The 25,425-nt window shown below is 40.6% G+C and overlaps 1 protein-coding gene across 1 annotated transcript in view; it reads right to left on the minus strand.

Annotated features, from left to right (window-relative positions):
- Window positions 1-25,425, minus strand: part of PARD3B (par-3 family cell polarity regulator beta) — a 400,197-nt gene that overhangs the window by 6,093 nt on the left and 368,679 nt on the right. The window contains exon 22 of the mRNA XM_017837617.1: window positions 24,197-24,276. Coding sequence (XP_017693106.1) covers window positions 24,197-24,276 — 80 coding nt within the window. The remainder of the gene's footprint in view (window positions 1-24,196; window positions 24,277-25,425) is intronic.

Here is a 25,425-nt window from a genome sequence, read left to right on the forward strand (position 1 = left end):
GCACTCCCAGCTTCTCCCCCCCACCTCCTGGTGAGACAGTCCAGACAAAGTGCTGAAGGGCCTGAAGCCACCCTCTGAGATACTGAACCACTCTTAACTGCATGTATTGAGACAACTGCTGTCGCTGCTCACACACCTACGCCTTGCAACAAAGTCTAATTGCCACAGAAGGCCAAAGAGCTGCTCCACGTATTTCTACGTGAAGTCTTTTTCACTAGTCTGTCCCATCACACTCAGCTTTAATTCCTCTGTGCATAAAAATGTACTTCCAATCATAAAAGGCTCTGCAACGGTGGGAACTGCTTTGTGTCAAGGAGCACAGCTTTGTGTCAAGGAGCACACCAACAGAAACAAATGTCAAACTTACACCCATCACCTTTTAATATAAGGATAATGCTCAAAATCTTGTACGTTAGGTTTTATAAGATGCTCTCATCAGCAGCTATAATCAAGCAAATTCTTGTGAATCACATTACCTGAAAAGCCAGGTAGCTTTTGCCCAGAGCTCTAACTGTAAAGTTGAATTACTCTAAAAAAACAATTTCAAGATTAATTGGTACCAAAACAATGGTTGAGAACAGGACTGACCTACCAACACCATGTACTGAGCCTTCCGTACACAGCTCAGGCCTCAACTGACACAAGAAGCTGCAGGGAAAAAGAGGGATATGTTCTGCCATCCAGCCAGAAGAGCAGTTCCCGGGAAAGCTCAGCTGCTGCAGTACTAGGAATCAATGCAACACTGCTGCCACGGAAGTTGTTACTGTGCAGAGGGTAGTGCATTCAGTCTGCTCTGACCTAGGACTGTGCAATGAAGATGAGCCTGAGCAATCTAAGTGTGCCAGACATGAAAAATGGACCCAAGCTGCTTGAGCTTGTGCCATCAGGTCTCTATTGCTGTTACCTATCCTACCAAACTAAATCCACCATTGGTTCACTTACAGCTAACACCATCTGTGGTCATGTAGCAGCTGGAAGGAGAGGTTGTACACAGAGATCAGACTTGAATCCACCTCAAGAAAAACCTGAGAAAGACCGAAGGCACAAGAGTTTTTTTAGCAGCCTTAAGGGTAATAGCAGCAGTGATCTAACCAATGATTACCAGAACTCTCGCACGAGTAAAACTTTGGGAAGCACTAGTAACTGTCCAAAAGGCTGACTCTGGGCAGCATGACTGAGGGAAATTTCTCAAAAGATATCTGCACCACACTCTCCAGCTCACTTCCCCAAGTGATCCCAGTGAGTGTTACGTGTGCAGATACACAAGCTACAATGACAACACTTTTCTTCCCTTTTACACCCAGCATAGCACGTTGGTGAATTATTTCCTGAGGATTCATTCTTCCCCATCTACCAGCCATGCCTGATCAAGTCCATTCTTAGGGAGGTACTCACATTGCAACCAACCAGCCTAGGGAGTCTCCATGAACCTCTATGTGACAAGTCTTAAAATACAGGAAAAAACAGCCCTTCCCTCCTCAAGTGTGCCAAATTAACCATAAGAAAGTCAATCTTTTCAAGGTAGAAGAAACAACTGCAGATATCAAGCTCTGGCTGTAGAAATGCTACCACCATTAGCAGTTAAGTCTGGGACACTGGGGGCAGTTCCCAGCAGGAAGAGCAGGGCTCCTCTGAACCAACACCCTTTTCACTTGATAGCCCATGGTGTAAAAGTACATGCTGTTGTTTATCCTTAAGGAAATTGCCATAGCAACTCAAACCAAACACTTTCTACTTGGCAGCCCCTTGTAGATGCTGCGCTTGTTTCTGCAACAAGGCAAGCAAGTCCCGCCTTTTCATTCGTCAGACACTACCACTCTGAGGAGGCCCTAATGAAATCCTTCTCCCCTCTCTCACTGTTTTTGTTGGCTCCTGATGAGTTCAGAGTTCACAGGGGCATATCACACCTCCCAAGTGACCCACAGTGTGGGGGTCAAACCAATAACCTCAAGTGGAAAATCAGTGACCCAGGGGAGTGATCAAAAATCCACAAATTGGGTCAAGCAGGTCCAGCCACTCAAAAGGACCAGGCCAGGAGCGTGCCCTCTGAGAGGACATGCTGGGTAGGAGCTGCTCTGACCGTTAGCTGTTTTCCAGATTTTTGGCCAGTTGTTTGACCTGGGGATACAGTGCAATGTAATGGCACAACATCCTGGGAAGTAAGTGATCTCAGAGCTCAAAAACTGGTTTTGCTGATAGTTCAGCTCTGCTGGCTCCTATTAGAAAGTGCATTATAGATGCAGGTCTAGCTAAAAGCAGAAGCTGCTGCTGAAAGAAGCAATGACAGGAAGGGAGGGAGAAGCACCAGGTTCCAGAAAGGAGTGAAACCAGTAGGGCAGTGTGAAAATGTACTCCTCAAAAATGTCACAGACAAGGTGCCCCTTAAAACGTTTGTTTTATTGTGAGGAAGCAAAATCTCACCTTCCCCTGTAGGGAAATTACAGTTCATACACACAGGTGGTTGCAAGTATGTTTCACTGTATCATTTCATATGCTGGTTAGCAGCTCTACTGGTTAATTGTCTAAAATTATTCACCAGGTAACAACTGCAATCCATTTGGAGCTTTAAGAGCCAAAGTAGCCATGTCCAAATAAAGCAGGCAACTTGTGACTGATGTTCAATTAACGTGTTGTTATTTTCTCTATGACAAGTAAAGCCTAAAGTAGTTTGTTTTTCTATCTCTGCTTTATTTATCTTCCAAGCACAGAATATAAAATCTAGTATTTTTTGGTTTTGCTGCAGAATTTTTAAGAGCTTCTGGGTTTATTTAAAACTGAACCACAGGATTTGGAGTACTTAAGAAAGCCTTCTTCAACCCAAAATATTATTCAGTAACTGAAGTTAAACAGGTTCAAAAAACCTAACTAAACAATTTTCGCTTTCTGCAGTTCCTTTTTGTGGTTTTTTTTTTTTTTTTTTTTTTTTTAACCCCCGTTTCAGTAATTCATCAATTGTACAAAATCTTACACAGTAGACTGGCCTAAATACCCCATGCTTCAAAAAACAATCAGAAAAAAAGTAATTAAATTTCAGGTTTACTGCATTTCATGGATAACCCCCATTTGCAGGTCACCTTTAACATCAGCCAGGAGACACATGCTTGGGCTATCTAAAACGAAAGGAAAGCAAAATGATGGTCTAGCTGTTCGTGCTGTGCCCCATCACATTGGGGGGTTGGATTTCATCATGACAAAGGGTTTTTCTTCCCTCTGTTCTATAGGGAGAGTCACAGAGGTCACCCTCTTAGTACCTCGTAAAAAGCAAGGAAGGGAACGCTCTCTTCTTACATCACTGTCTCCTCCTTGCTGCTGAGGGAATATTTTGCAAGGGATATAATCTCACATGAAAAACTGTCTTCTTACTTTGTCAGGGAGTACTTCTTGAAATAAACTTCAAAGACAGCCACAGACTAAGTGGCAAATGGAAAGCCCACATTTGGTTGCAGTCTCTTTCATGTCTAAGCAAGACATACAGAGACTCTGGGTGATGGCATCAGGCAGCTCAGGCTGTGATTAAAGAACAGGAGAAAGCAACAAGGTCCTATCTGGGTCCAAATTCTCACTGAAGAACTCTATTGTATGCACTGTGATTGCATGCTGTTTGTTCTCAGCCAGGAGGATCTACTTTTAAAGAAGAAAGGAGAAGCCGATGTAAGAATTAAATTATGCAAGAAAACAATCTTACAGTATCAAATACATTACACTGTGTCTTTATAAAGCTCTTCTCAACATACACTCAAAACAACTGGCTGAAAAGACCATGTAGTTCCTCTCTCTCCAGATACAGTATAAAAGATCCCACAGTGCTGCTTGTAGTCAGTGGCACTATGAACTTCTGTTGCTTAGTATTTAATGTGCATATAATGTAAAATAAATAAATAAAAGAAATTTTAAATCACTGCAGGTTTCAAAAAAAAATATCACTGGATGACTGAGCTTCACTGAAGTTTGTATCTTAATAGGTGAGATACTCCTGTCACAAATATTCTTTGTCATTTCAGACCAACACTTCCCACAGCCAATGAAGGGTTTGCATTTAAAATCCACTGGGAATGAAATTTGGTGTTTTAGCACTGGGAAGAACCTGCAGCACAAGGAAGTGCTCAGTGGCTGCTGTCTGTGAGCGAGGCTTGTACCTCTCAGAAGGCAGCAGATGTCTAGCAATGTCATACTAACCTCAAACACACCATACACAGATTATTTATGGGCTGAGCTGGTGGAGGTGTTTCCTTCTCCTGTCCTTTTATCAACAATACAAGGCTAAAAAATCAGATAACGTAAATGAATACAATCCCTGGCTCTCATGTAGCACATGCCATGCAGAGAGAGCTGTTTTTAGTTTGAGGACTGTGTTTGGAATTCCTTCAGTGTCAGGTTTCCAGTTACCAGACCCTCATCCCTGGGCCAGGCACGACTGTGGTTGGACTGGATTAGCAGAACACTCTGCAATGTGTATTACATAGCTTTGACTTCTATAGGCTTTGTAGACCCATAAAAATAATGATCACTTCACGACCTGCATTTCTGGGGGGGAAGGAGGGAGGGAGTGATGGGTGTAAGAGTGGAAAAATCCTCTCTTCCCTTTTGAAAGAATTCCTGTTTGGTTTGGATTTGGAGAAGGAGGGATCCATATAAGTTTGTTTCAAATTCAAGCAAGAGTACATTTCAGATGCAATGCAGGCAGGCCTGATTCTCTTCCCTTGCATGCAGTTTTGCAAAATTTAACAGTTGTGCTAACTGGCCTGAACATAAGAGTTTATATGTACAATTTCTCACTCTCTCCAGTAATGCAGCTTGAAATATTTCAAAACAAACAGCTAAAGCACCACAATCCCAGCAGGTAAGTGCATAGATATGTTTACTCTAGTTGAAGTCTAGCCTTAAAGCAGCTGGAGAATTAAGTCCTTTATTGTTTGCAGAGGGCCACATTTGGAGAGGTGTTGGGCCTCAGCTGCTCTCTGCACAGTTTTTAGCAATTGGAGACCTTTAGATGTCACACTTGCTTTTACACCTAGGACCAAGCATAAAGTTTAGTCAGATACTAGCTTTCCTTGCAGATAAACAGACTGAAGAAACAACTGCAAATCAGGAAAACAGTGTCTGACAGGTTTAAAACTTTACTGTAAGATTATGCAAGACTTCTTTTCACAGCATGAACATCTTATTTTGCTTGTAAGCAAATAGATTGTTCCAATCCTTAATGGAGCAAACTATATCACAGATTGGTTGACATCAGAATTTAGAGTGCCATTTAATTAAACTCCCTCCCATCAGCAACAAAACTATAAAACAGTATTGCTTGCTCCTTTGCTTCAGCGCTAGTTTATTTTCCAGAGCAGATCTCAGACCAGCTTCTGATAATCCCATCCTGCAGGCAAAGCTCCCCTTTCTTTCCTTCCCTAAATCCAACCTACAAATACAGGAACTGTGATAATCAGGATTAAAATCCTCGAATCAACAGCAACAAAACCCAAAAATGTGCTAGCTGGTTCTCTGTAAATGCTCAATAAGCATTCAAAACAACTAGTGCAATAATCCTTCCTACTCAATTCCTCACTTGTTTTGTTCATATGCTTTCAGGCATGGTACATCTCTTCTACCAGGAGGCATAAAATAAAGTAGCACCTATTGAACAAGACATCCTTATTCTGTGATCTCTTCAAGCTTAAAGGGATCTTAAGTAGATTGGTACTTTAAGTAGCGAGTCATTACAACATGTGTCATTTCATATGTTACTCATTATTCAACACAACATAATACCATGTGAGTCATTAACCTCTTGGCATTGGTAACCTACTCTCAATGCTAAGCAGTCATGCTTGTTGCTCAGAAACCCCCATGGCTCCATCGGGGAGAGACCTGGCTGGGATTTTAAGGTCCCTTTGGTCTTTTGTTTTGCAGATCAGTGGGGGCCAAAAGCTCTTCCTATAGACTAAAAGAGTTCTTGGCCTTTGGTCTCGAGTCACCTTTCTGAGATGATGCCAGCCAAGTTACGTTGGAGGGGAAAAAACTTTTTAAAGGACATATGCCTCTTAAGCCAGCAAAAGAAGCAAATGTTTAGGTTTCTCAGTTAAATTTTGCATTTCAATGCAAACTCAAACTAATACAAAAATTTACTGAATGCACGGGCAACTGCTACCACTGGGGTGAGATGCTGAAAACTGTGCTATGGTAATATTTGTACTGTGTTACTGTGTAGAAGCTCCAACAAACATGGGGATCCTGCTGCTCTGCATGCCATGAGAAATAAAGCCAGCTACTTCCCTCAAGAGCAGGCAATCAGTGAGAAGGGAGTGAGATGCAAAGGCAAGACCCCAACATGGGCCTCAGTGCAGCAGCAGCACAACAGCCAGAAATAGTCTGGATCTCTCTGCCTCATCCTAACCCCAACTGCAGGTCTCTGCTTTTTTGAAGGCTATCAGAGTAAAAATTAAAGGTCCTGTGGTGGTACAGGAGCTTTTAATTTGATTTAAGAGAAATTCTGTTGCCATAGTCAAAATCCCTCTTCAGAAGAAATTGATCCCACTCCAGAACAGCTTCTCCTGAGCAGGGAAGCCTCCACCTTTGCCTATCCATTCACAGCACTACTGCTATCCACACTGGTTTTGTGAAGTGCTTTCAGAGATACTTAGACCCAAATTCTACCCTGATCTCATTTTTCACATGAAATGAATTTAAAGCATGGTGACCATTCAGCTGTGCCGTTCAAATGATTTTCAACAAATAGTAGAAATCATTAAAAGAATCTTTCTAAGTCATAACAACCTGGGCCCAGTCTTTATTCAGCCACTGGGACCTTAACATGCTGTGTGATCTTTAGTGAGCTAGTAAAAACCTGTAAGAAGTGGTTATTAATGTTATTACTAAGCTTTTAGGCTTTTTTTTTTTTTTCTTAGAGCATCTCTCATTTAAATTAAAGCATTCCTTGCAGCATTTTTCTCCCATTGGCATGATAAAGCATGGCTGTCAACTCTGCCTCCAATGGCACAAACTGGGTAGTAAACCCATGCTTCAATAAAAAAAGGAAAATTATTTTTGAAACTGATTGTAGCTGATTAATTTTTCCTTCATTTTGTTTCTTTCTGGTCCAGACATTCTGTTAAACTCACTGAGATGTGTCATTCCCTTTTTTCCCCTGTGCAACAAAGGCAAAGCTCAAGATCCAGAGGAGAAGAATGGCTACTTTTTGGGGGCTAGAGGGACCCTAAACCCAAGCAGCTCTTATTTCTTTCTTCAGACAGTATTTCAGTCCCCATTGTTCCTCTACTGCTCATGTACTGATTTGCTCCTATACAGCACAAACAATCTGCAAGTACATCCTCCATCTCTATATTCTCTTTTGTTAGAACTGTTCATTTCTACACAGGCATTAGATTATACATTTCCTGTATAATCCTGGCTTGCCGCACTCCATTAACACTCAGGTAACCACCCATTTTCCAGCCAGCCATTAAACACCACCTTTCATAATTGAGATTTAAAGACTCAGGGCATGATAAACGGTTGAAGTTATAACTTTACAGCTGCCTCTATAGAAGTGTGTAAATCTCCAGATTTGGATAGGCAAATCAGTTAATTAGACTTGCATTAAGTCACAAACTTTGCGGGTGCTCTGACAGCAGATGTCCTGAAGTTGAGCTTTAAATAACAAGGGTCAAACCCTCAATCCCACCGGGTAGGAGAGACGGAAACGTCCCACCCGGTGCCCAGAGAGCAGTAGCTCTGACTGCAGCTGCTGTGACTTGCAGACAGCCGCAAGCGCCCCGCGACTGCCGCCCGTTCCAGCTGTGTTTATGCTGGCTTCTTCCTTCAGAGCTTCTACAGTTACACGAACAGCAGTGCAGCTGCAATGAGCAGAGAGACTCCTGACTGGATATGCTCTACCTGCTGCCTGTGGTGGAGACAATCCTTGTTTTACTACCATGCATTTTCTGCTTGCTCAAAGCTCTCAAAGCGGGACCTACAAGTTGTGGGACAGAGCACAGCTTCCCCCCTGTGGCTGAGGAAACTTTACATGGATGATCCCGAGTCCTGCTAGCCAGTAAATGTTCAAAGCTGCTGAGATTTGGAGCTGCAGGCCACCACCCTCTTCAGGGACATGGGGAGTAAGAGGTTAACCTTCAGTCGTGAGGCCCAAGGGCCTGTGCTCCACCCCTGCACGAGTTATCTGCCCCTTGCTGCATTTAAAAATACTGTATGTAATTAACTGTTATCAGGTTGTTAAGCAGTGTGCTGAAGTGTGAACTTATCATTCAATTGTTTCCTTTATTTACAAAGTCCCTGCCATTCTCTGAGGCGGCAGTCTGGGACCGGCTGTTGACTTGCTCAGATGAGGAGAGTTTAGCATACCAGATCCTGGGAGCAGAAGCAGATTCTGGAGAAGTGAGACACAGACGTGAATCAGCAAACACCCCCTCAATATACCCTGCAGAATAGCTGTGCTTGAATGAGACACTTACACCACCACTACCAAATACATCACTGTAAGGTTCCTTTGAGACTTGAACCACAGAGGAAATGCACAGTACAGCTCCAAACCACTTTATGGGCAGGTGGAGTTTTTACTCGTAGACATGGTACTAGCTTTAATGCCTACAAATATACACAAGTCATATATTCCATTCACAGATTAAGACAATGTAACTGCTGACTTTCATACACTTCTGGGCTCAGTTCTTCCCTTTTTCATTTGCAGGAGTTTGTTTCTTTAAGGAAATCTGGAAGTCAGAGGTCATCATGTTAGACCATGGCTGGAGATGGGTGGACATGACAACAGGACAAGATGCCACATCCACCACTGTCTTCTCTGCCTCCCTCAGCAAGGCTAGGTTTGGATTCCTGGAGCCCATGGCACACACCATGTTTTTTACCACTATCTCCTCCTGGCCTGGCTACTGGCTACTGGCCTGGCTACTTTCTTCTTTGCTTTCTTCCCCAGCAGCACCAGCCCTGGCAATGCCAGTAAGCAGTCCAAGATGAATAAGACATCATCAGATTTATGTGATTTTCTTCCATGCCTTCCTGGTCTGGGGCAGCACCATGCACCCAGAAGGACTTACCAGAAGTCTTTGGAAACCGGTGCAATCGTCAATATTCCAGATCCATGTGCAACCCCTCTAACACTTGTAACAAACAAGATATGTAGCTTCTAGACAAATTTCTTCTGTGCCATCTGCACACTGTGCTGCACGACAGATGACGAGATAAGATTTGCAACAGCAAAGTCCTTAAAGCACAACAAGCATTTAGAGAGAGCAAGTACAGCCTGTTGCAACAGTTCGATCAGCTTAGTCATGTATCTAGAACAGAAGACATCGGGATCCTGAAGCTGAAAGCGGAACACACAGCAGAAGATGGAAAAAAATGCTTTAAAGACAAATCAAACCACTGCATCCTTGGCAAAGCAATGCCAACAGCTGGGAATTAGTGATACCTTGCAGAGGTGACAGCACAGGAGTTGGAACACAGGGGCAAGCCAGCACTGAGATAAAGAGAGGCTTTGGACAGCAACACCTGGTATAGGTTTTAGTTTCTTTTGAATGTTTACATACAGTATGTATCAAAGACACTGTACCATGTGCAGTAGAGTCTTATGTGCAAGACATGATACTGTCAGCAGCTTCAGCTGACATTACAATCAACAGCACCATAATCAGAGAGGCATCCCTACTCCACCCAGGAAGGCTACTATGGTGAGAAAAAGAGAAGCAATAGTGCTTCCTGATATGAACCTGGTAAGAACCTGGCTAAGATTCCAGACAGCATGTCTCAATTTGGCTGGGGGAAAACTTTTTAAATAAAACCACCCTCTTAACTTGAAACAATCTTTTACATAATGAATCAATCAATTATCTTTGCTCTAGTATGTTCAAATCAAGGGAATCATAATTGAAAATAACAACCAATTTATATAGCTCATTTAAAGCCACAGTAAGCTCAGCTGCTGATTCACTAATGAACAATAAAGGTCACTACTATAATATCACTCAAAGTATTTTCAGATTGTGTGATGTGATAGACTTGAAGTGGTATGTTCATAAAAAAACATCAAGATACTTTGCAGGGGGAAGTAAAGATGGAAAGAGATCTGTGCTCTGCACAGATACCAGACTGAGAAGAGGGAATAACTGATGCAATGAGGAACTTCATGCCCCAGTCTCATCCGGCCTCAGCCAAAGCCTCTGGATGTCAATGGAAGCATTTCAATGATCATTGGATTAGGCTCTTGTATAGGAGAATGGTATCTGAAAGGGGAGGAGAGGGCAGGGAGAGAATGAGACATCTGTATCCTGGAATGAAGTCAGGAAGTTAAGGCCTGACAGCCTTAGACCTCAATAAATAGCTCGGGTGCTAGATGTGGGTTGCTGAAATGCCTCACTCCACATGGAAACATTCCTTTTCAATTGTGTCTTTCAGGTAGTCAGAAAAAAAGGCTGATGAAAATGCTGTTAATTTATTTTTTACTTTTTGAGGGCCCATGATCTAGAAAAAGGGAAAATATATGCAATTACTAAGAAACAAGACATTTTACCAGATGAACAGCACACCTCTGCTACATGGATGTTACATTTACTTATTTTACATATTAACAGCATGGTAACTGTGCCCTAATCTGCAGCATCACATCCATGACTATTACCAGAACCAGATGTTTCAGAGGAAGTTGCAATTAGTGGACAATTAATAGTTTGCACAGGTCTTACAGCACAAAACAACCTCTCCTTTCCTCCTCAGATGCTAACTCAAACCAAAGCAACTATTAGTCTAAGTCCAGGTGCAGGAAGGTGCAGGTTTCAGAAGCACAAAACACTTGATGGCACTTGTGTACTTGCAAATGTTGATACACCCCCCCCAAATATGGTAATATTTAACCTTGACAGGCGTACTAGTTGAAACCCAGAGGCATAAAGCACAATACAGAAGAGAAAGCCTGTGGAGAGTTGAGAATGATGTCTTTTCCAAATCTCAATGTCAAATCTTTAATGCTGACTTGGGTTCCTCTTAAAAAAAAGATATGTGCAACTCAACTTCCAGTAAAATAGGATTTTCTTTAAAAGAACTTTACAATATTTCAAAGGCCCCTCTTTTTAATGATCCAAAAGTAAAAGGAAGAAACTTCATATTGTATTAAGCAGCTACAATATAAACCATTAGTCAAGAACATCACTACAGTTTTTAAGTCAGAAAAGCACAAAGCAGCAATACCATTCTGAGGATGCAAAATTGTCTCTGTATACTCAAATCCCTTGAAAAACTTACAAAACTCGTGGCATAACCTAGTACAACTGAAAATGTCTAAGGAGGAAAAGACAAGGGTTAAAGGTTCTGTATTGATTTTTTCCCTTACATTGCGATTAAAGTGATCTCAGCTGGGACCCAGAATTACAGATGTAATTATAATTTCAGTTTATATTTTTAGACTGTGTACAAAGAAGTGTAATAATGGACAGCTGAAAATTTTCCATTGTCCATTAAAACCAAAATGTTTCTGATGAAATCTCTGTAAAACCAAGTACCACGACAGTAATCTCTCAATAATAGAGCTTGCTTCAGATGTTTGGTGACAAGAGAGAAGGGAGAGCTGTTACCCCTTCATACAAAGAAATCAAACCAAAATGACACTAAGGTTGTTATTCCCCCCAATAAGACTAAAGAGATTCCAGGTTAAGACTACTAACAAGTCTTTTCAAAGAAAAAGTCAGATTATTCTTTAAATAACTTTTCTTCACACTATTTACAAGGTATTTAGCGAAAAGCATTGCATTAAGCAGGCATTATTTACACCACATAAAGTGCAGAGAGTGAAAAAAAAGAAATTTGTCCAAATACTACTGCCTGTCTGCCACCCGTCCTCCATGCTTTACAATGCCCGTTTAAGCCCATGTTTCCTGGAGGCCTCTGATAGCTGAGCAAATGACTAATATTGAAAAGCTAAATTCAAGGTAAAGCAGGTGCTTAAGTGCTCTGATGGATCTGGGCCTAAAAAATCAAGTGTAAACCCCAACTCAATTTCAACTGACTAATTGAATTTGCCCTTTTTTTTTTTTTTTAAATTCCCTTTCGTTGCAAACTGATCTGCTCTGTGCTTTCTGCCATCCAGCACGGTGCAGTCAGTGCCGCAGCACAGCCTGCACCGCCGAGCTGCTCCCGCTGGCCATTCCAGAGGGGGCTGCAGCATGGCATGTGGTAAAGGCATCCGTACAGAAAATGCTCAAAACCAGCACTGGTATGTTCAGGCAGCCTAAATTCAGCCTAATTCCCTAGTCAGTGAGAAACCCAGATGCCTTCAGAGACTCCTACAAAGCTAATTAGAAGACTACCAGAAGTCTATGCACAGAGAAGTCGCATGGGTTTTCTGAGCACGGCTGCTGGGATCCTCAAAGCTTTTAACTGAGTCTGGAAATCTTTAATTGCTGAATGTATAGTTGTAAAATGTGTTTGCTGTTTGAGGATCTTTAGAGGAAGGATTGTTAGCATCCTTTTTCTACTTGTTTTCTCCCGGCTATTGTGTTGGGTGGTTGAGTTCCATTCAAGAGCGTATCACTATTACCTCCTTCAAAAAGCAAAACAAAGGGAAAAACTGTGACCATACCATGCTGCTAAAAAACCACACTCTTTCCATACTGAAGACATCTCAGTTCTCAGTAAACAAACATCCCTTTTCCTTAAAGCACAGTATCTCAAACTGAACCAAAATTCATAGCAAAAATGCTAAATGAAGGACCATAACCTGCAGATATGTGGGTATATACAACAATTCACTAGCACCTAGATCCAAGCAAAAAGCCATTCAAATGGATTTTCAACTGTGAAATCCTGCTGATATTGGTTTTGCTTGCCAGATTTTGCCATGATCTACAACAGACTGCTCTCAAAGTATCTCCCTTCACCTGTAAAACGATTTTTCTTTAAATGAAGAAAAGTGCCAGCTACTCAATATCCAAGGACCCGCGCTGGCTTGGGGTTTTGCTTGATAACCTGGGCTGGGTTTTGTTCACACATTTCCTGCCCTCTGGATGGAACTCTGGCTGCCAATTTCCAAAGCACTGTTTCAGACTATCTAGTGCACAGATCCAATCTCCTTGCTGAATTACATCTGAGGTGGAACAAAAATGGCAGATAATTCGCTTTCTATTAAAGTTAACACTCTCCTCCACTTGCTTCCCACGTATATTATACAGTGGACGTGTTTGCATGTTCTGCTCTATTTTTTCAGCTGTTACAAGCACATAAGCTATCAATTACTCTCTGTGCAGAGAGAAGATGGTGATTTGAGGAACAGCTTCCAGTTTACATAACTCCTCACCTCATCACTGCTCAAACTTTTAAATGAATGCTTTTGGGCAAGAGGCCTGAAGCAGAGAGATTCTTTAGGTGCTCTCCCCCCTGCCTTTTCCCCCCTCATTGTATGGTTAATCAGAGCAGCATAACTCTTTAAAACTAATATTTATTCAAACAGCTGTAGGATCCCATCTGCTCATGCAGAACAGAGCACAGAATCAGTGGAGGCCACAGCAACACCAGGCAGAAGATATGAGTTCTGTCAATATCTCTATAGCCAGCCTAAGTAACATTTGGCAGACAAAATTTTTGAGTACAGCAAAGACACTACCATCACCATAAAGATGCGGTTAAGTTTTTGACATATGCATTGTGGTATTAATATATTTCCAAAATAAAGCTTGCTGAAAGTCTGACTAATGGTCTATGTGCTATTTAACACCAACCACACGCCTACAAAGTTTTTCTGGCGCGTTTCTGGCATATCCACGACATCTTTACCTCTGGTAATGATGCTCAATAGCTTATGTAGATTTTCCCAAATAAGCATCAACAAAAGAACAGTGTCACTGTGCATCTTATGCTTTGTTTATGCCATATTTGAGAGAACTGTTCTAGTAGAAAATTTTGCACAGGTGCTAAATGACAAAGTGCTAATTTACATAACTATTAAATGCTAGAACAATGCAATCTTTTCCAAGCCTGGAGATGAGGGTAAAGATTCTCAAGAAAGCAGGAATTAATCTTTTCTAACAGGGTACTACAGGAGTTTTAGCTCTATGCTTGCTCTTAACAAAGTTACTGGTCCACAACCACTAGTGATCTGAACATTTGCAATTCTTCAACAATTGAATTATGTTATTTTTTAAGGAGTACTTTTACTTCACTTATATTTGTGATAAGATTGGATGGGCTGAAGAACAACTTATCAAGCAGGAAAAGATGTATTCCTTTTACTAGGATCTCCAAAATCTGAAAACTGCTAACGTTGGTGGGCCAAAAAACCAAATAATCTAATCACAGCTTATCAAATTACTACCAGGCTGACCCAGACAGTAAAGAAATCAAAGAATATGCTCTAATGGTGGCTGCATTTCACCCTAAACCAACTGCTGATTGCAATCATTAGGAACACATCCATGGATTGCAGTGGTTCTGGATCAGATTCGTTCTAGCTTCTACAACATTTCTAGTTGTTACTTAAGCTGGATCAACACATCCAAAGCATGACTTTCTAAAGCAACGTAGTTGAAGAGCAACGTAAAAGCCTTTGGTGAATATATGAGCAAAGGAATTTGGACAAAACCTTCTAGAATTCAGACTATTCTCCTGATATATTTAAGACTTCTGTGCAGAGAAATTAAATATGTCACCTTCTTATGAAATGGAAGCAGTTTGGCTGCCAATTGTATGAGTTGTGTTGAAACAGCTGCTCTAGCAACTGTTTTTCCTATTAAATTCTTTAGTGATTCTCTTATTCCCAAATTAGATACCTCTTTCCTTTAATCACCAGTTTATGTAAAAGCTCTTTCCTCACAAGGCAGGGTTTCACCAAGGATAACAAACAACGGCAGGTCTGCTTAACACACTGCCCTTGTGTTTCTCTACCTCTCACATCTCCCCCACCCCGTTCCTCGTTTCTCGGTGGGTGGCACACTGAGTACTCACGACTCTGTCCCCTGCATGTTTGTAAAAGGACACAGGAGTATATTTGAGGTCTTAAGATTTCACAGCCTGTCATTACCTTGCAGCATGCAATTAAGACTGTCCACATACAATTCACTTCCCTACTTCATCATCATAATCTCCTTTCCTCTTTCTAAACGTGTACATAAGAATACCTATAAGAAACTCCTTTTAAGTGGCTTGCTATTAGAAGCCTGAAATTTGCCATCGTGACAGTACAACGTCCTTGTCCTTTTTAACATAATTCCTGTAGGGTGGTGGGGTTTTTTTGGTGTTGTTTTTTTTTCCTAAGCACTCTTTGCAAAGATTGGATGGAGACAAAGGAATTGGCTGAGAACTAATATGGAGAACTAACTGCAATCTGCCTTTGAGCAAAGGGTGCCATTGCAAAGCTGCTGTTTGCTCACAGGAACACAGCTGAGCAGTGACAGAACATACAGGAGGTTCATACACAACACTGAGAGCTGCAGGAAGCTCACTCAAAAATTCCTGATCCAACATCCTCAAAATAATACATATTTACACCTGATACTGTTGGCTTCCTTCATTTCTCCTTTGTTAGCTGTTTTTAAAGCACGTTTGCTGACAGCCATCTTTCAGCCGCACCTCCAGAGATATTTATCAAGGGAAAGCCAAAGCCAAGAACGGGAGTGAAGTTGCCTTACTTTACAATGCACTCTCTCACCTTTGCAGCCTAGAGCCTGTACTTTTTGATCAGTTCTGAATTATAACCCAATATAAGCAGGAACATTTTTATTCCAAATATCCATACCTACATAGCAGCCAGCTAAGCTTCCCAGTCTGGTGGTCTCCTGAGCAATTTCAATATCCATCTCAACAATGCAACGGATGCATTTGCATTTTGGAGCACACATCTTATTCCCCAGGTTTCACTCAGCACATCACTCTGTTGATGCATTCTATGGGATATATCCTTTTGGTTTTTAATTTAATCTTCTTTTTAATTTGCATTCACTTATCTTTTTTCCACAGATCCTTCATCTCAACCTAACCATTTTGTACTGACACTTCTTTCTTTTATTAATATTTTGTTCCCTAACAGTTGTTTTGTTCTTTTACTCACTGGAGGCATAGTTAATACAGCTTTCTCTTCTGAGGCAATGTCTCCATGACTTCATTAAATTTTATAATATTAACTCAAACCCTTTTGTTCAAAGGCAACATTTTCCTCCATCTCCTGTATTTTTAAGCTGAATTTGGTGCACTTAGTTTGAGTGGGAGGTCCTTATGCCTGATTATACACTAAAATTCATACCAGATCCATGTTTTCTGTAAATGTGACACTTGAAAGTATTTTTATTTACTCCAGATAGTATGTCCTTGCAAAAGGCCGGCTGTTTAGTTTCAAAATATTAATTGACTTTTAAACTATTCCATATTGCATTAACTGGCTTTTTGCTATGAGGAGTTGACTGACTTATTAGGAAAATTGACAAACCCCATCCCTGTCTGCCTCCTTCTACACTTCCAAAGTATTCTTCTGGGACATCTGGCTTTTAGTGGGTTTTTTTCAAGCTATGTCCCAGTTGTTACAGACATTTTCTTTGGTCAATTTTCTCTAGTTATTCCCATGGAAATTACAGAAGTGGCCTGATGGCTGCAATCCATGATTGATATCACGAACCTTGACCTTTCTGACTTTCTAAAGTATACTTTTTCAGTATTTAGACATACTTTGGCTTGGATAGAGCCATCATGTTCATTTCAAGTAATATTTCTATTTTATTAGAAAGCTGAAGGTATGTTTTACAACCAAATCTCCTTCCTTTTGTATTCACCACAGAGATTTCTGAAACTGTGATCCTGTTTACAAATTTCTTTCCACCTTTCAGTCAAATCTTAGAGACACAAGACTATTTTTTAGAAAGTCTATAGTACATTGACCCTTTTCCTACCTGTTCTGCTTTTAATGCCCGAAACTCTCCTTGTAGAAGGCATAACACAAGTTATTTATAAACTCTGCACATTTTTGGAAAAATGTCTTTTGACACTATATATGAAAAAAAAGCCTTCAGACTTCACATATGACACTGAAGTGATACTAGTACCATGGCACACCGCAGCAGAGGAACTCAAACTGAGATGGAACAGAACAAGTTGCAACAGAGCACTTCCAGCTTTCTGCTGCGTGTACATATCACAGATCTGGTGTCCTGCTATGGATTTGGACTCTGTCCTTCTTGAAATACAATGACTTTCCTGACATTCTTAGATGCTGGGCAGTTTTCAGAGCAATCAGTTTTACTATCTTCCAGAGTTAAGAAAAGTTAGTTAAGCAAATTTTAAACTGTTTGAAAATGGATTTAAGCTAATCTTTTCATGAGCACATCAGCTTGGTTCTCAAGCTTGGGCTCTAGCATGTAAGAATGATCTTTTTTTCTTTGCCTGTATTTCATCTTGGCTGGTTTATTGCAACATATCTTGGAGGTCCTTGAGTAGGACCAGCATTTCCATTAAAATTGATTCTAAATTCACCTGCCAGCACTTAAAACCCAACTAAAACCATACACGTATTTCATTTATAATGAGATCACCACACTGGAAGATACAGACAGACAAGATTTTGCTGCATTTTCAATAAAAGCACAGCTGTCAAGATAAAAATCATATTTAAAAAAATATCCCTGAGTTACTGATACTACTTTAGTTGATTAAAACAGAAGAGAAAGTTAATAATCGAGTATACCGGAGAATGTACCATTTGAATATTACTTATATTTCATATGACTAGGGTGATAAAATTAGGTGGGCCATTCATTTTTTCACCCAACTCAGTTTTAATCCTATTTAAGACTCCAAATTATCAAGTCTTTTTAGTTTTGCAGTTATTTCAGGGGGATATTAAAAAAATATGATTTATGTAAGAAATTTAAAAAGACCACTTACAATTTGTTCTCAAATATTCCTCTGGATGCTCTTATTTTAATCAGTAGGAGAAATGAGGGAGATACAGACTTTGTTCAGCTTCCTGGAATGACAAAATATTTTCCCATGTCCTGCCCTTCACTGGTTTCCACCCCTTTGGAGGAAAATCCTGGGCACTACTAAAAATACCGTGTATTATATTATACATTGAAAGTTAACAGGCTTGCTTTGTAGCTGTGTAACATATGTCCAATAACATGGTTTCACTGACAGAATAAAGCTTGGGTGATTCTCAACAGGGTTGATAAATTATTTCACTACCATTAAAGTTTTCGCACCTCTCCTTCCCCCTTTATGAAAATACATCGCAGACGCTCTTTTTAACCAGGTGAACAACTCTCCAATTTTAACAGTATTAAAAGGTAGCAATGGCATTCACTGCAGTCTGCATCAGCATTGTCACCTTCTACCTGCCATAAAGCACAGTTTTGTGCTAAAAAAAAAAAAAAAGGCAAATTCAGTAGAGCCACATAATGAAATCAACTGAAGAGAGGAACAGTGAAAAACAGAGAGGCAGGCTGTTACTAAGAAGTGTCCAAGCACCAAGAAGGTCTCTGGCAGATAACTTGGTAGGACAGCAGCTGTACTGTGGGACAGAGCAACACTGTCACTGAGAACCCCTGTGCCACTGCATGGCATTTGTCAGGGCAGACGGGTCAACATCAGAACCAACCAGGACATCACATCCTCCAGCTGATGGCTACAACCCTGACTGCAATGCTGGGTCAATGCTGTGCAACAAACTCTTGGACACCAAGGAGGAATATGTAGATGAAGTATACAAAATAAGAACGGGGTCAGGTTTTTTGCAACATGGGATGGAATAAGTTAAATCAAAGTGATTCAAAGCAAAAAAAATTAATTGTGATTTAAACCAACAGGCAAGGAATTTTGATTTAAATAATTGATTTTAAACCTTGCCTTTTCATCTGTGGTCCTTGGCTAGTCAATTCCCAGAGGCTGGGAATGCTCTGACAAGTTGATTTACAGCTAATTATAGTCTGCACTAAAATTGTGATTTCTTTTTTGTTAACCAGGAGAATATACCATATACATATTTAAGTAATGTCAGTATATTAATTTCAGATTCTGCTAGACAATGATGAATGATGAGCCTTATTTAACAGACAATTAACTTTTTCTCGTGATTTGTGTCAAGTCACTTTCTGATGATGTTTTTGGGATTCAATTAAATTACAGAAATACTGCATTTTGAAATACAGTTGGTTAGTAAAACAAAGGCAAGAACACTCCAGTGCAAGAAGAAGCTAATGAAACCTGCTAAGTAATCCAGTCCTTATACTTGAGGAACCTTATCTCTTCATGACATGGCTATTACTAAAACTTTGCTTTTGATCCAAAGAGCTGGAAATGTTTTTGACTTAACTCTAGAGGCTACCTCATAAATTGACTGCAAGGGTACTCCAGCCCCTTGAGTCAATGCTGTTTTTTCATGCTCTATAGTGTGTTCAGTCTATTTAATTTATTGAAAGGGAGGTTAAAAATACTCAAGGGGAGGCATTTTGGAGGCTTGGCTCCTAAAATCTAGCAGAAAAAATATTTACCATAGTATCTAGAAACTGAAATGGGGTAATGTCAGACTTCAAGAAAAAAAAAAGGCATAATCTCTTTAAACAGTAAAATAATTAACCTCTGAAGAATGTAATTAATTCTCCACAATGTGACATGTTAATTCCAGGTTCAATTATTTTGTAAATACATTTATAAAAGTAATGCAATGGATCAAAATTGAAATTTAGTTTAATGCAGAAACGCAGAAGGTCTTGGAGGGCTCAGGCAAGGTGATCAAAACTGTCCTTTCTGTATCATACCTAGAAATGGAGAGTGTGCTGCTTTTAGCTACTGCCTTAAGAAGTGCAAGTTACATGGTCAATCTCAATAGAAGCTTCCAGCATGGCAAGACTACCCGATGCCACTGTATGGCAAGGCTGGTTCCTTAATACACTTCCAAGTTTCCCAGTTTCATGATTGTGAGCCAATTACCAGTTTGCTCAGCAGTCTCCTCCCAGCCACAGCAATACAGCTGAACCCATCTACACAGCCTGAACTCATTTTTCCATGCTAGCAGTTCTTTTCTAATGCTCTTACAGCCTTTCTGTTCCCACCCCTTTTCTTGACAAAAATGCATTTTTCAGTTATATGAGGATTCCAGAGAAAGCCTGAAGTGCTAGTTTTCCGTTGGAATCAGCATTTCTTACTGGGAAGATGGCTGAGCTTTCTAATCCACACTCATCACAGTCATCAGTGTGCCGTCTCAGTGTCTGTCAGTCTGCTTTTGGTGACGGCCAGCTTTTTCATCAACGCAGAAAAGAACATGTCCTTGAACATGAGATTTCTCCAAACAAGGCTGCCATTAGCAAGACTGTGATTTACATTAAGACAGACTTCCATAAAAGCAAGCTCAAAAATAAAACTATGAACAAATAGAGCAGCTTCAGCTTCCTATCTGTTCCGCAGCTCCATCAGGAAAATATGCTAGGTTACACCAAGAAAATAGACATTAAAGACAGTTTAAAAGATATAACTGTTTTTCTGGCTCCCACAGCCTTGCCCTGCTCTTCTTCCCAAAAGAAATGGTATACCTAAAAGGTATAAGAATCAAGCCATTCTCCTCCTAAGCAGGAGGATTTACCATTGCTTAATACTACTACTGAGCACTACTTAGCCGTAGCCTCAGGGCAACATGTAAGCATTGAGTGCAAAGAACTGTATCTCTCTTGCAAAGCCTTCCATTCTGCCTTTCCCACTTTGCTGCCTTTCGGCAGACAGAACAGCACAATGCAGTGAGAGATGAAGACCTGCCACTCTCCTGCCACAGCCACTTATCATCTAATTCAGCTGTTTGCCTCTGTAGACATTTCCAGAGCAAGTCTACAGGATGGCATTATTTTACCTAGAAACTTAACTACGCACCTCAGCTTGCCACTCCTTAGGCCAGTCACATACAAAGCTTTTCTCCAAAGGCTGCTGCCTTCTGTTTTGAGCCGTTAATTAAAAATGTAACCTTACACAGGAACAGATCCTCCACTCAAAGGCAAAAAGGTCATCACTAAGTTCAGGGAGACCAAGACACTGAATTTGCTGTGGCAACTACTGAAAAGGCAAACACATTTGACAGCTGAATTCCTCAAATACAGTTAATACAGATTTATATCACCTGAACTGGGCCCATAATATATAGACTTAAATTAGCAGCTTCCGAGAAAATCAGAAAAATTCACCAAGAAAAAAATGAAAAAGGCAAAGACACAATGATGTTTCAAAGCTTAGCTTAGCTTTCTACAACCCAGCAGCAGATGCTGCTGGCAATCTGACTTCTCCTTCATGCAGGATGCATGCCTTTGCAAAGGAACGGGACAGTGCCTTAGGGGCACCAAATATTCATAAAGATATCTGGCAGATGAATATTCTTCCTTCTTGCCCCGTGGGGAGGAAAACCAAAGCTCTCTTACTCAATTTGTCTGTGCCCACACACACTGGCATGAGTCCTGCTGGCTTTCAGGTGAGCAGAACAGTTTCACTGTGTAGGTCTCAGCTACTGACATAGCACAGATCCCCTCCTCCCTCCTCATCCTGTGCAACTGGATGCAGTCCAAGTGCTTTCCTTGTGTGTTCCACACCAGAGCAACAGGCAAAGGTCATATCCTCCTGGATTCAACACAATATTGCAATAAGAATTTGTTTCCCAGCATCTACAACCCTCATCTGAAGCCTTTTTTGAGTATCTCTTATTAAACTGGGCTTAAATGGCTAAGTATGCAGACAATTATATACCAAATGAGGCTTGGTGGTTTCACCACAGTGACAACAGGAAAAAACAAGGAGTGGAATAAACCCAAAGGCAGGAAACCATGAACTAATACTAAAATGCTGGGGAGAAGAAAGCTACTCTTTTGAGGAAATACTACCTCTGTATTTCTTTCTACATTCCCATTTCTTTCTCTTAATTTTTTTTTATAATGCTACCCATTACAGTAGTTTTCATGGATCCTTCACTGAGAAGAGGATGGCAAATGGGTAGCTTTTACCTGGATTCCTCTACACTCCTGGGCAGTCAGCCATGAGAACAAAAGAAATCACTCATTTCCATTAGTGGTTGGCAATGAGACTGCATCCCCTTCTTCTGGATTTAGACTTCACTGTAGCAATCTACTCATTTGTGACTGCCAAGGCTTAATTACTGCAGTAACATGAAACTGCAAAACTTACAAAACCTAAATATAAAAAGCAGCAGCTGATTGCTGGACTGCAGGCACACCCAAGGGTGTGATGTCCCAAAGCTCTGTTCCTGCCAGAGTGGAAATCCTCTGGAGACGTGGCAATGGCGTGGCCTGTGTGCAGCAGTGCGAGTGTTTGGGTCAGGAAGCACACACAACCCTGCTGAAGTGCAGGTCTTCTCACTCTCCAGCATAATCTCCTTAGGCACTGAGAGAAAAGACACTCTTCAGGCTGATCTTCAAAAGCTTAGTGAATATTTGGATGACTTCCTAAACGGGGAGTCCCAGCCAGCTAAATACTCAAACCTGTCACAAGAGCTGGAGAGTTGAGTTTCTAGCAAGTTAAATGGAAGTTTGGGGAAGAACACTGTGAAATTCATGATCTGATTCAGACAAATCTACTTTAAAAAAACCCAACAAAACCAACCAAACAAAACCCACAAAAACACAGGTTGTAGAGACAAGCAGTACACACACCTAGGGAACACGCTGAGGATGCAGCAGTTTGGAAAGGAACAGTATAGAAGGAATACTGAGAACACTTGTTACATAAAGCAAGGGTGTGTCTACCTCTGCACTGCTGTGCTCACTTCTGGTCATCCTCACTTGAAGGAATATTGGTGAAATAAAAACAATTTTGGGTGACGGAAGTTACTTCACTGGAAAATTTCCATTTTATAATGCTTGAAAAAAACACGGTTGATTTTCTTAAAAGGAAAATGAATAAAAGAAGACATGATACACAAATACGAAAATTGCTATTGAGAGTTACATTGGGCACCAATTACTAATTTAGTTTTGAAATCCACAAGGAAGTACTCAACAAAATTGAAGTTTAAAATAAATAAAAAAGAGCATGTGTATTTAAACTACACCTAACTAACATGCAAAAATCACTCCTAAAAACATGACAGGAAACAGGAGTGCTGAAAAACACAAAAAAGATGTCTATTTACCCAGAAAAGTAAGAATATCCATAGTTAGACAGAAAATACATACAAGACACACTGCTATTAGAAAAGCCAGTTACTGCACAGGACGAATCTCCAGAAAAATGGCTGACACAAATATAATTTGAAGGCAGTAACTAAACTTCAGACACACCTCTCATGACACCTTTGAATGGAAATAGCTCAGTGGAAAAAGAAAAACCAGCAAAAAGAAACAATTCTCTGATTTCCTAAATACCAACAGTACTTCACAACAAAGAATCTCTTCTTACTTGTAAATAGCTATTTTTGCTGTGCTTTTACAAATTATTCTGCTTGTAGGTCCAGGAAGTGGACTGGTCAACCTCTCTGAGGACTTGCCCAGCCCTCTAATTCTAAAGGTGGGTTATTATTCTATTTTTGTTTTTCTCTCACTGCTTCCCACTATCTCTTCTAGTATCCTCTCACTCCCCTTTCTGGCTTGCTTTATCTTACACTCCACTATTAGAACTCCCATAGAAATGGGACTGAAATCTCTGAAATGCTTCCTTTTTGTTATGCCCCACTGGTTTCAGACTAGAATTGCTCTTCATTGAGTTGATAAGGATTAAAAATTAAAAAAAGCCCTCAGAGAATTTACTTGCATTTCCACAGTGTTCAGTTAAAGCACAGAGATGCTCTACTGGAATAGGACTGCTTGTCAGACAGCCCTTGCAGCAGCAGTGGGACTTCAGGAGCTGTGGCTGCTGTAGTGGAGGCTTTCCACAGCAGCACTCTGTCAATGCCAGCTAGAATTATATCACTACAAACTCAGTCATTTATGCCCTGCTACGACCTGTTATAACTCTTGCAGAGCTGGCTCCCTCAATGTCATGTTCTCTACCTGTGGATCATGACTCTTGCTGACATGTTCAATGAGAGACCTTTCTTTAAAAATTCAAAAGTTCAAATTAATAGTACAGTTATAAAGATGATACTAAATCAGCAGCAGAAGGTGACAAGACAAAACTACAAAATAATCTCTCATGTTAGAGCCAGACATCAGGTGTGGGCTGCTTTCCCTACCCATCAGAAGGAAGGTGAATCAGAGAGCGTGTATGAGGCTTGGTGTTGTACCTGGGTAAAGATGCATACTGCCTTTCCATCCCCTCGAAGTGAAGATTGTATGAGCTCCCATCTGGACCTTTTCCAGGCACCTGTGGAGAGGAGAGTAATTAGAGATGAAGATCAATTATGCAGCCCAGCTACTAACAATGCATCTCAAAACGATAAGCAGAGAACACATGATGCTGCGACATGCCAAAATCAACAAAAGAAAGGAAGGGGCTCAAAGAAGCTCCAAATCCCATACATAATCTTATCACTGCTAACAAGAAAGGCTTCTGTATCAAAGTGTTTAGAACAGGTACAATTTTCAGAGCCTTTCCCTCGTCTGCCTGCTAGCTGGGATACTCTTCTTCCCTGGCTGGCCTTCCTCCTAGAATTCAGTAACATGAGGACATAATCTAATTAAGCACACCCTTTCTGATTACAGTGGCATAACTACCTGAATTAAAGCTAACATCTTAGTCCCAAGTTTGCTTTTTTCCCCTCCACTTGCATGTTTTGCTTAACTATAGAATATGATATAAACGGGCTTTCTTTCATTCTTAACGAGAATCCAGAAACTTTCCCTAATGCCACTGCAAAGCCAAGTATCCAGCTGGGAGTTAAGTGCACCTATGATCATCTGGTGCCATTTCAGAAGTGAAGCATTAGTGCACTCAGTCAAATGCCAGCTCGCTACTTGGTTTGTTTTCAAGATGGCAACTGAAGTTGGCTGGGGAGCACAATTCTATCAGGAAGGCTCCATCGGGTACCAAACGGTGAACTTCGATGCTTTTAGCACACAGGAGCTCTCCCAATTTCACTCACTCAATGCCTGCTGATGGCCCAAAGTGTTAAGAGCCTTGTTAAAATGGAGCTATTAGTCTTTTCCTCCATAAATGGAGTAGGCTCTGACTGCCTTCAGTGTTTCCTACATTAGTATGTATTCCTATTCCGGTGCTGCTAGAATCAGCAGTTTTATAAAGCAATATACTAAGAGGCCATTTAAAATCTCCTTTCCCTTTTACAGATTAATAGCAGAAAGGAAGATTTAATGCCTTTTCAAACATTTTTAACAATTCATTAAAAAGAAAGTAATAAATCACACCAAGCTTTCGGCAAATGCCTGATTAAAAAAAAAAAGAGAAAACAAAAATTAACATGTTTTTTGCATTCTACAGGTTAGAGTACATTTTTGTCAGCCCTGTAATTTATGCACAATACACCATTCTCACTGAAGCGATGTATAAGCCTCTACA

The sequence above is a fragment of the Lepidothrix coronata genome, unplaced genomic scaffold, assembly GCF_001604755.1.
Source record: "Lepidothrix coronata isolate B3197 unplaced genomic scaffold, Lepidothrix_coronata-1.0 Scaffold7, whole genome shotgun sequence".
Classification (NCBI taxonomy): Eukaryota; Metazoa; Chordata; class Aves; order Passeriformes; family Pipridae; genus Lepidothrix; species Lepidothrix coronata.